The sequence below is a fragment of the Elgaria multicarinata genome, chromosome 10, assembly GCF_023053635.1.
Source record: "Elgaria multicarinata webbii isolate HBS135686 ecotype San Diego chromosome 10, rElgMul1.1.pri, whole genome shotgun sequence".
NCBI lineage: Eukaryota > Metazoa > Chordata > Lepidosauria > Squamata > Anguidae > Elgaria > Elgaria multicarinata.
This window is the reverse complement of record NC_086180.1, coordinates 13,892,166-13,904,372: the sequence shown is the minus strand read 5'-3', so window position 1 is coordinate 13,904,372 and position 12,207 is coordinate 13,892,166. Positions and strand designations below refer to the sequence as shown.

General features: G+C 47.1%; 1 protein-coding gene across 1 annotated transcript in view; it reads right to left on the bottom strand.

Moving 5' to 3' along the window:
• The window catches only part of FRAS1 (Fraser extracellular matrix complex subunit 1), a 355,924-nt gene that overhangs the window by 155,963 nt on the left and 187,754 nt on the right, over positions 1-12,207 (bottom strand). The window contains exons 17-19 of the mRNA XM_063136077.1: positions 11,638-11,811; positions 8,720-8,860; positions 5,113-5,256 (exon numbers count right to left, since the gene is read on the bottom strand). Of these exons, the coding sequence (XP_062992147.1) occupies positions 5,113-5,256; positions 8,720-8,860; positions 11,638-11,811 (459 nt within the window). The remainder of the gene's footprint in view (positions 1-5,112; positions 5,257-8,719; positions 8,861-11,637; positions 11,812-12,207) is intronic.

Below are 12,207 nucleotides of genomic sequence, written 5' to 3'. Positions count from 1 at the left end.
AGTCTGGCCCCGCCTGGCTAAGTACTGCAGTGCAGGAAAGGGCTGGCCTTAAGACATTTCCTGCCTCAGGCAAAGAGCAAGATGGCGCCCCCTCTGTGTTCCACATAAAAAGCCGTCTGCCTTGGGAACTGAATCTTGCTTCAACACTGGTGAAGGGATGGCATTTTTCATTCCACCTGGGACAGCAGGCTAGTTCAGGAGTCCCAGGCCAGGTCATGCGGCATACACAGCTCTGTCCTCCAGCATTGGGGAAAGGCTGGGGGGATGCAGATGAGTGTCCCCCAGCATGTGCTGCCTGAGGAGATTGCCTCACTTTGCCTAATGGAAGGGCCGGCCGTAGTACAATGGCACCACCTGCAGTAATTGTAAGCTGACCCCACAGGCTACGGCCTGCCCACCTAGGCCTATAAATGCCTTGTGTCAGGGCTTGCCAACCAATCCGAACAGCTCCTTACTACAAGTTTGTGCAACAGAATCCCGGTGTCTTGTCCCACTGTCTTCTCTGGACGTGGAGCCCAGGCCCGGCCTAACTCTGGCCTCTCAGACTGCAGTCTGTTTTCTCCAGCTTTTGGAACACTCAATTTTCTCAGCACCTGGCAACTAGGAGCAGACCCTCCAGCAAAGAACCAACACTATGTCTCACTGTGTCAGCCCTCTGGTCCATCTACCTCAGTATTGTCTATACCAGAGAAGAGGCACTGTGGACCTCCAGTTCTTGTTGGACTTCAACTCCCAAATGCCCTGGACAGTATGGCCAATGATCAGGTATGATAGGAGTTCTATTCCAACAACATCTGGAAAGTCAGTCATTCCTCACCCCTGGTCTACACCGACTGGAATTGGCTCTCCAGAGTATCTGGCAGAAGTCTCCTCCAGATCTACCCCCTGACATCATTTCAACAAAATTATGCATGTTCTGGAGAAAGTGGATCTCATAATACTAAAACCCAATGGGATCATCCCATGAAGCTGAATGGTGGGAGAGTCAGAACAGATGAAAGGAAGAACGTCTTCACGTCGCGCATAGTTAAATTATGGAATTCACTGCCGTAATTTAATTTTAAAAGGGGATTAGACAAATTCATGGAGGAGAAGGCTCTCAATGGCTACTAGTCCTAATGGCTATGTGCAACTTCCAGTATTGGAGGCAGGATGCCATTCTGTAGCTGAGGAACATGACCAAGCGGGTGCTGTTGCACTCCTGTCTGGCTTGTGAGTTTCCCATGAGCAGCTGTTTGCCCATTGTGTGAACGGACTTGCTTGATTAGATCTGATCCAGAATCTTACGTTCTTATATTAATTGAGGTTACCAGGAATTGAAGCTGGGACTGGCTACGTGCAAAGTATGTGCTCTAACTCCAGAGCTCCAGCCTCCTTCCCGAGCCACAGACCCTTCTTGCTTTAGATGCTCAAAGGGAAAAGCTGCAGAATTAATTGAGGTACAAAAAAAATCTCTTCCTCCGCACCCCTCTTTTTTAAAAAAGAACTGCTCTGATCGCCTCATTCCTAGCCTCTGCTGCAAGGAGACAAAATAATAACTCGGCTGTACATGCATCTGTGTTTGGGGAGAGAACAAATAACGCTGTGAGAAATGATTTCTCGAGATCAAAGAAATAAGTCTTTTGGCTCAAAAGAAACCGGGAAACTCTTGTGAAGGGGAGTCATAACAATGGAGTTGAGAATGATACCATTTGAATTCTTTTGCATTTTTTCCTCTTCCTTCCCTCTCTCTCTCTCTCTCTCTCTCTCTCTCTCTCTCTCGTCTTTGGATCCATTTTCTTTGTTGGAAGCTTTTAAGTACTGGTATACAACTTGCAAGTCTTATCTTTCCTTTGATAAGAGCAAAAACACCCGTTCCGAGAATCCTGGCCCACGGTGAGGCTCCAAAGTGGCTGGAATGATTCCCAGGCAGCGTTTACGCTTGCCCTCCTGATCGTTTAAAATGTGATTCATCTCTTTTAAATAGGTAAATGCAATTAGCAACTCCTGGCCGTGGTTTGTGTGGATGTACCACACAGGCAGGGAGTGATTCACCAGGAAAGATCTCCTGCACAAGGCCTGCTGGGCTGGTTTGCATGTAACAACAAACCATCGTAGGTTAATTTCCCCATGGGGTTTGTCACTGTGCACCGGCTGACATTTTTAAAATGCATGCCGCAGTGGGGTGGGAATGCTACAGCCTGACTTTGGGCCTGTTCAGACAACACGCTAAGCCATGGTTAGGCTGCTAACTCTTTTGCAGCAAGTGGTTAGAGAGCGTGTTTAAATCGTGGCTATGTAGCCACCATGGTTAAAGGAATGGTTCACACAAAATGCTTAGCTGTAATGTTTAGCTCAAAATGCTTAACCATCATGGTTTAGCATGTTGTCTGAAAAGGGCCACTATGTGCAAACCCAGCCAGGGTGGGTTGTTGGGGCGGTTAACAAACCACCCACAACCCCAAAAGAGGCTATAGGTTTTGGGTGCTTTGTTAACCAATCCAACAAACCACACTGGATGGCTTCACACCCCTACAGCGGCTTGCATTTTAAAAATGGCAGCCGGTGCTTCAACAAGGCCCGTGGGGGAATTAACCCACGGTGGCTTGTCGTTACGTGCGAACTAGGTCACTGCAATGAAAAGACTCTTGGGCAATCCACGTCTATTTCAATGGGGTTTGGGCATGAACTCGTTCTCCGTGGGTTGTGTCTAGTGTCTATACCAGGCTTCCCTAAGTTGGTGCGCTAAGATGTGCTGGAAGTCAACTCCCATGAGCCCCAGCCAGCATGGCCAATGATCTGGAATGCTGGATATTGCAGTCCAAAACATGCAAATGGAACCAGGCTGGGGAAGACTGGTCTGCATAAAACCATTCCCTCTACAGCTAAAATGGCAATATCCACACACAAGAAGGAATTCCCAAGAGGTTTGGGGGAACCCCCAAGTTTTGCAGGGGGCGGACCTAAAGGAGAAGGGGAGGGGAAACCCAAAACAACCTAATGAGGGTTGTTCATGCTCAGTGGCCAAAGAATGTTGCCTTGACTGGTGGGTGAGAGGGAGAATGGAACGGAGTCACAGCTGACTTGGTTGGAACAGTGAAGGGCAAAATCCTATCAGGATGCCTGCCAGCCGCCAAACTCGAAAGTTGATAGGCATCCTATGCAGAGTGGGAGGAGCATGGAGGCAATCTTCACCTCTGTGCTCCTCCCACTCTAAAAAAATGCTAGACAGGCTTTTTCACCCATCTAGCGGGGCTCTACAGAGGGGGAAGGAAGGCAGCTGGGAAGGCCCGTGGGGGTTCTTTGTACGCTGACCTCCTCAATTCCCTCCCCGCCCACAGGACTGCCACCCCTTTCCATCCTCTCAAAGGTCATCTTTGTGAGCTCAGAGAGGCAGCAGGCGCGGTTCTCTCCGCACTGGCTATGAGGGGGTGCGGAGCTCAGACTCCTGGGTCCGAGGTCAGAGCGCCGTCTCCTACTTTGGATCCAGGAATCCAAAATGTCCTAGTCCCCCAGCCCACCCCCGAGGCCGTCTAGGAGCTACCGCATTGCTCTCTCAGAGAAGCAATCTACGCTGCAACATTTTGTTGCAGGTCCCATTGGTAAATGTTATTATCGTTGTTCGACCCCCTGCTTCCACCCCTGTCTTTCGTGGCATATGCAGTACAAACCATTCAGAGCTCTGCCAATATACCATTCTAAGGAACTGTTAGTCCCGGCATTTCATTTTTTAAAAGAACTCAACTTGTTTCAGGCCTGATGAATTTCTCTCACAGGAGGCCAATGTCATACATTTTTAAAATGTCATTTCTCTGGGTTTGCGGGTCAGCACATCCCATTAAAAACCATTTATTTGCCTGAAAATACATATGGAAGGGCAACCAGTTAAAATTAAATAAACAAAACCTACTTCCACTCATAATATCAGCCTCAACCCATTTATCAAAATCCAGCCCAAACAACATGGCCTGACAGAACTTCCAAAAGAAACTCAAAGCTAACATCAGAAAAAGTGTTCTTTTCCCAGGACTGTACTACTTCTACAGCACTTCTTAGCGTAGAAGCATTTTTGACACAAAAGCAGAGCTTTCTGGTGGACAAAATATTCCCTGATCCACACCCCTTTTCTCATCTTCCTTACAGCCTTCATTGCTGCCTGTTTGTCTAATCTGCTCAGTGCCATTTGGTTTTTGTCTGCAGTTTCCTGGTGAGCTCCATCCCAGCCAATCAGGGATCATGTCACCATCACAACGGCATCATGGCACTATGTAGCCAATTAGATTTGACTACATAACAAAACGCATTCAGAATAAAAGGAAGCATTGCCTTCTTTCAGAACTGCCTTTTTGACAATATTAAGCAGCCAAATCAGATTTGGGCAAACACTGAATGGGCAAATACGTTTGCCCCTGTTTGAGGCGTCCCCTGAAAAATCACCCCAAGTGCTTTCTGCAGGTTATCGCAAACAAGTTTGTAGAATACACCATTCTGCAGTCCCATTCAGAATGCAGGTGAGGTTCACTTATTTATTTATTTCATTTATATCCTGCCCTTTTTCCTCCTTAAGGAACCCAAGGCGATGTTCATAATCCTCCTCCTCTCCATTTTTCTCCTCACAAAAACAACCCTGTGGGGTAGGTTGAGCTGAGAGTGTGTGACTGGCCCAAAGTCACCCAGTGGGCTTCCATGGCTTAGTGGGGACTAGAACCTGGACCTCCCGACTCCCAGTCCAACACCCTAGCCACTACACCAGATCTGCACTCAGCCATGAAGTTCACCAAGGGACATTAGACAAGGAATAACCTCCAAGCCAGTAGAGGCTGGTAGCTCCGATGTCAGTGGGGCGGTGAATCCGCTCCAGGGTTCAGCCAGAACCAGCCAGAACTCTAAAGGAGAGCTCCTTTAGAGTTCTGGCTGGTTCTGGCTGAACCCTGGAGCGGATTCACCGCCCCACTGACATCAGAACCACCAGCCTCCACTGTTCCAAGCCTCACACCCCTTAGAGACTTGTTGAGGACAAAACAGCAACGCCTGTCACTCTTCCGCTCCTTGGGGGAAAGACATGATGCAACGCTTGTAGGGATAAAACAGCAAATTCTGCTGGAGACGGAACAGTATTCTTCACATACTTACCCACGCAGTATCCCACCAGATTTAGGTACTGCTGTGCCTTGCAGCCAGTCTGACATCTCCCGCTGACAAACGTGGCGTGGGGGTGACAGGCTGCACATTCGGTATCCGAAGGCCCGCTGCACGCCTTGCAAGAGGGATGGCACGCTGGATGAGAGAAAGAGAACGTAAGAGCATAAGCAGAGCCCTGTTGGATCAGACCAAGGGTCCATCTAGCCCAGCACTCTGTGCACACAGTGGCCAACCAGCCATTGGCCAGCGATGAACAGGCCTATCCAGTGGAATTTTAAGATGTTTTTAAAATGTTTTTAGGGTGTTTTCTAGGATGTTTTTAACAATGTATATTATGTTTTAATTGAGAACTGTGTATTTTATCGTTTATTGCTGTTCCCCGCCTTAAACAAAATGGAGAAGCGGGCAAGAAATATTTTTTATTATTATTGTTATTGTTATTGTTATTATTAAGCAGGACATAGTGCAACAGCACCCTCCCACCCATGAGAGAACTCTACTAAGACAGTCAGCAACTTTGACAAAGGGCAATAATATATTACCTTTGTAGCTTGTGTGTCTGAAAGGAATACATGTGTATTTTCAACGCACAGATCCATATTCCTATAAATAGCTAAAACCAGCAGATGTTTCCTTAGCCGTATCGTTGCCAAGGGGTTTTTCCGCAGCAGAAAAGCGGCATGCCAACGCACTGTTTACCCTGAACATATGACACATGCAAAAGCCAGCACAGCATCTGTCTACAAAAAAGTGTGTTGTCCTGTCGAGAAGTTTCTGGAGCTTTTGCCAGGGCTAGATTAATTACCGCTCTAAGTAAGCTACGGATCTGGGCCCCAGCCACATCAGGGCCACTGTCCTAGCACAGTTTATCCAGAGCTTATTTCCATCCTGCTCCTTGGGCGACAGATTGAAATGCAACCATCTGCTGCGTACATATGGGCTTAGGTCTCCTGCACCCAGGAGAATGCACACAGGCTAGATAATAACCCACTGCAATAGACTCCTTTCCCTGTAACTTGGCAGCGTTTCCTCCTTCATAAACTTCAGAGTCCGTAGTGGACTCTAAATGAAAAACAATAACCCAATACGCACTTACAAAGGAGGTTTATCTCGCCTGTCGACTTGTGGCAAATAGACGTCTCTTCAGGCCTCCCCAAACGCCAGCAACATACTTTCACAAGCGTTTCCCATTAATAAAATAAAAAGAGCGGTTCTCTGTTATCTGTATAGCTAAGAGCCCCGCATTCCTCTGGATCTGGACTCACAAACTCGGCCCGAAATTAAATGGGATCTTTACGGAAGATTAAAGTCCACATTCATCAGGGCTTTGAAGTTTCAAACAAACAAGCTTTCACACAAGGAAGAGTTAGGGCTATCACCATCACTACCATCCTTCCGGGCTTTTTTTCCCCCTAAGATGATAGACATTTATAAATATAATGAGCATTTTCCTCCCCAATAGTTTTTGGAATGTTTCCTGTTTATGAGTGTAACCAAGGGGGTTTTCCTGCGGCCATTTGGCTCATTGGGTTCAATGGTCACCATCTGCCCCAGAACACCCCCAGCTCGACGCCAAAGCGAGGTCATACAGTGGAAGGACTGTGGTAACCTTGCTTCAAAGGAAAAAGTCAGGGTAAGTCCCCGACTGTTTAAATGCGCAGCTTTGGGGGAAAGCCTCACGATGGCTGCGAGTCGACAGCTGCATCATATAACCGCCGCAGCGCCGCCACCTCAGGGCAAATAAATTGTATAGACAGCTCCTGCGTGGAATTTGGGGGCATAACTCAGTGGTGGATCATGTGCCCCTTTGCATGCCAAAGGGACCAGATTCAATCTCTAGCATATCCACGTAAAACGATCAGGTAGCAGGAGATAGGAAGACCACGGTTTGAGACTTTGGAGAGCTGCTGCCAGTCAGTGTCGACAATACTGGGCTAGGTGGACCAACAGTCTGACACAGCATAAAGCACTTCCTATGCTCCATGTAAAATGTTTATTTCTGCAATGTGCCTCGATTTCCAATCCATGGTTTTGCTTGTGATCAGGGAGGGATGAGCTGGTCGATCAGTAGCTTGAGTGGCCACTTACATATCTCCAAAAAAGAGGGCAAAAGAGGCCACTGATTTGCATGAAATTTGCATAGGTTGATTGATATGTATAGATGCAAATTCAGAGAAGAATTACTATAATTTATCATTAGAAATATGATCACCGTAGTGGGGAGGACTATGTCCTCTTTGCTTGCTCAACCTTGCTGTCCAGGAGCTAACTGTTGACCAGCATCTTCAGTACAGTTCTTGATCTTTTAACTAGACTTCGACTGGACAGTCCTTCAAATAGAGGACACCTTCAAATAGAACAGAGGTGGGCAGAAGATAGCTCTCCAGATGATTTGGAGTTCAGCTTAAGGCTTTATTGACCATTGACTATGCTGACAGGGAGTTATTGGAGTTGAAGTCAAAAACACCTGGAGATCTACCTTCTGCCCACTCCTGAAATAGAGGACTGTCCTCTGCAACGTAGAACCCGTGGCCACTTTATAAATGGCATGGCCACTGTAAGAGATCTGCAGTGCTAGGGGGCGTTGGCAGGGCCAACCCACAGAATGCCACTGTCGTGGTGGTCAAGAAAAAATGGAGGTCACATGTGCTGCTTCCAACCAGGCTGGGTTCTGTACCAAGCATGAAGAAAGAAGATGCCACAGAGACCGTTGCAACAGAGTAAGATACTCTGGGGTCCAATTCAGCCATGGCTGTGCTACTCTGGAGTCAGTCCACAGCTTCTGATCTGGGCCTCGTGCTATGTGAACACCAAGCATGGAGTCACATTGAATCTCTTCCAGGCCAAGGCCCAAATTTAATTTTGGAGAAGCTCTCGAACAGGAGACGGTGGCCAGTGTTTGGTACCATACCTGTTTCAGCCTGATGACCAAATCCCACTTTGGAGAAGCTTTGGGATGGGAAGAGCCAGAGACAAAATGAGCAGGTCCAAAATTCCCAAAATGCCAATATATTTCAGCTTCAAGCTCTTACTGCAAGTAACTAAAACTTAGGAGAAGCACATTTCAACCTTTTCAAATGGGGAAGAAACGGCACAGAAGCTGAGAAACCACCAAAAGGGTGGTTGAAAGGGGTGGTGCAGGGGAAGGGGGGAAGTCCACCTGGGGAACCCTGGAGGGCTGAAATGAGAATCCAGTTGGGTCAGGTACGGACGATGTGTGTGTGTTCAGCACCCCTGCCTTTAGGGAGCACATGGGCTCTCCCTTAAAAACCCAGCAGCAAAACAGGTATCTTGATGAGGCAGGTTGTCACAGATGCAGAAAGCCCCTCCCCAAACTTGTGCCCCACCTCCTGCTGTGACACCCCCTTAAACTCGTGCAGGAGATTGCATCATATAGTGCTAAGAATAAAATATGGAAGGGGTTTCATCTGTTCGGTGGCGATTATGGGGTTTTCAGTTGGTTTTTAGGCCCTATAAATTTCATTTCTTTACATCCCTTCTTATTTTTTATTTAGGACAATTATTTTCTTTTAGATCCAAATGAAAGCACTGGGCCTCAGCTTGTAACAACCAGATATCCAGCGGCGTGTGGACTCACAGTGGCAACGCGCCTCATGGCGATACCATCCCTCCGGACACTCAGAAAGACACTGGCCTTCACGAAGGACTCGGGGAGGCATGCAAGCCGTGCAGTTGTCCGAGGATTTCTCCGTACAGGACAGGCAGGAGGCGTGGCATTCTGCAGCAGAGGAAGCAAAACAAAAAGTAGGGTAGGAAAAAGGGTTAGCCAACTGAATTTGTCCAGGTCTACCTCGTCCACAGCGCCTTCTCACATTAACGTTCTGACATGAGTTGCTGCAGCATGACTAGGTCAGAGACTCTACACCTCATGCTGAAGCTACTCTATGAGCAGGAGTCATAAAATCATAGAATCGTAGAGTTGGAAGGGGTTGATACATTGAAGTGGGCAAATACTTGCTCTTTGCTGCCCCAGAAGGCAGGAGTAGATCTAGTTGGCTTAAGTTACAGGAGGTCAGATTTCGGCTGAACATTGGGAGAAAATTCTTCATGGTAAGAGCAGTTCGACAATAGATCCCAAAGGGTAGCAGACTCTCCTTTGCCTGAGGTCTTCAAGTCGGGGCTGGACAGCCATTTCTTGGGGATGCTCTAGCTTTGAATTTCCTGCACTGAGCAGAAGGTTGGACTACATGGCCAAGAACATGACTGTTGAACTACTTTCAGCCTGAAGTCCTGGGTGCCACATTCTAATGGTGGTTTTGAACTGGGTTTGATCTATCAAGCCTCATCAGGACCGCAATACCCAGGAGCACCTGTCCTGGTATGAACCATTGTCTAAGGACCTCCTTTGAGGGAGGCTCAGTGGGTGGCAACAAGGGAGTTGGTCTTCTCAGTGGTGGCCCCTTGATTTATGGAAGGAACTCTGCAGCGAGGCCCGCCTGGTGTCAATGTTGTTATCTTTTCAGTGCCAGGTTAAGACTTTCCTCTACTCCGAGGCATTTGGCAGCAGATGATAGGTTTTTAATCAAGTCATAGAATCATAGAATAGCAGAGTTGGAAGGGGCCTACAAGGCCATTGAGTCCAACCCCCTGCTCATGTGCGAGTGTGTGTGTGTGTGTGGTGTGTGTGTGTGTGTGTGTGTGTGTGTGTGTGTGTGTAAAAAATGAAATGAAATGGTGAGTGGGGCGAAAGACAGAAGGAGTAGGACTAAAAATACCATCATATTGTAGTTTATGTTCCCACTGCCAGTAATGCTCCCATTGCCAGCGGGTGTAGGGAGGGGAACTACCTGGTGATGGGAGGAGCCACAGTTCTCTAGGAAACCCCGGAGGGCTGGATTGGGACCCCAGGCAGACCAGACACCAATGCCCTAGAAACTCCCCTTCCAACTCTATGATTCTATGATCTGCCGCTTTTCTAATTGCTCATGAGTGACACTGAATTGAACCTAATATAAAGAGCAGCGCTGGGCAAGCTGTCTCACAACAGCCTTATCTCTTATGGCAGCTTCCCAAAAGTCTATATAATAAGTAAATTTGTTTGCTGTGGAGCCCAGTTTGGATACAAATGCTGAACTGGTCTTTTTGAGAAGGAACCTGATGCAGCATTGTTCAGAGGAGACCCCTGAGCGCAACAAAAAATGCTCAGAACTACCTCTGGAAAGGACTTCCGTCCAGTAAATGTCAAAGCAAACTGATATAAGTGAGCAGAACAACCTTTTCCTAGCCCTCCATTTCAGGGCAATTTATAAAAATGAGAGGGGGTCTTGGGAGGATCCCATCCAAGTTAGCAGAATCTCTTCTTTGAAGAGGGCCTCTCATGCTGGGAGTTTGTAGGACCTTCTTCTGTCTAAACATGCATAGGATTGCGCTCTGAAGCGTTTATTGGATAGTTTTGGTGCCATTGCGCTGTTGTTGATTTCAAACACACCATGTAATTCTATGGATGCTTGAGGAATTCGATCTTTGCTCATTCCTGCATGAAATGACCTGATCTGCACCTCTCGAACTAAAGTGCGAATCGGGACTCAGCGATCCAGCAAATTCTGCACTGTTCCGCATGCTGCAAACACAGCTCTCGGCCACTTAAACATAACACAATACATCCTTAAATATGCATTTTGATAGGATACATTCGCATACGTATCAAAGTACATATTTAAGTATTCCTTTGAAAGGATTAAACAAAATGATTCACAGATTATTGCCAAAATGGGAAAATAAAATCTGGATAAAAGCATGTGCAGGTGTCAGGAACGGGAAACAGACAGATCCACTGAGACTCCACAGTAATCTCACTATGCTAGCAAACCTGGCTGAGAGAAAAGGAGCCCTCTTCACAGGCGGGTAAGTCACAAGAGAGGTAGTATGGCATAGTGGTTAGAGTGCTGAAATGGGACTTGGGAGATCTGTGGTTCTGGTCCCCACTCGGCCATGGAAGCTCACTGGGTGACTTTGGGCCAGTTGCTGACTCTCAACCTAGCCTACCTCACAGGGTTGTTGTGAGGATAAGAGGGAAAGGAGAAAGATCCCGTACACCACGCTGGGTTCCTTGGAGGAAAAAAGGCAGCTATTAATGGATATAATAATTAAGCAAAGATGCAGTTTGGACCAACTTAAATTACAGATTGTGTCTGAGTCGGTGCGAACTGAGTAAAATTGTGATCAAAACAAACTGGAAAAAAATATTTATTCATTTTATTTATTTATTATTGCATTTATACCCCGCCTTTTTTCCTCCAAGGAACCCAAGGCAGCATTCATAATCCTCCCCTTCCTCTACATTTTATCCTCACAACAACAACCCTGTGAGGTGGGTTGGGCTGAGAGTCTGTGACTGGCCCAAAGACACCCCAGTGAGCTTCCACGGCTGAGTGGGGACTAGAACCTGGATCTCCCAACTCCCAGTCCAACACTTTAGCCACTACACCACACTGCTCAAATTTCTCCTACATCCCTATGCCTACAACACTAATCTTGGGAATTCCTTTTGCTCACCTTTGCACACGCCATCGTTACTGAGATAGAAATGGACTTTGCACTGGGGCAGGCAGGTACCAACTGAGGTCCCCTCAAGGTCGGTTTCTGGTTGCAGAGCCTCCTCTGGGTTCGAGCACCATGTACAGTGTGAAGGGTCTGGGCCAACACACTCACGGCAAGATGAATGGCAACCTGCAGAACAAGAAACGGGTTGGTGAAATCCCCAGAAAAGCGACACTATATCATAGAATCATAGAATAGCAGAGTTGGAAGGGGCCTTCAAGGCCATCGAGTCTGTGGCCATCTGTGGAAGGATCAGAAATAGATTCTCTCTCCAGAGAAACCCCAAGACCTGGCCAGTGAAATAGAATGGTAGTAAGATCAATCCAAAGTTTATTGTACTAGCCAAAGGCCATGACAAATACATCAAAAGAAAACATCCATACATATATACAGTAATACAAATAACCTCGAAAATTCACAGATAACTTGGAATTTGCCATAACTAAAACTCCGCTTTCACTCAGCAGTCTGAATCTCCATGGCAGTTTATGGCAATTTTGTCTAGTTCTCTCTTCCTAATCTTTT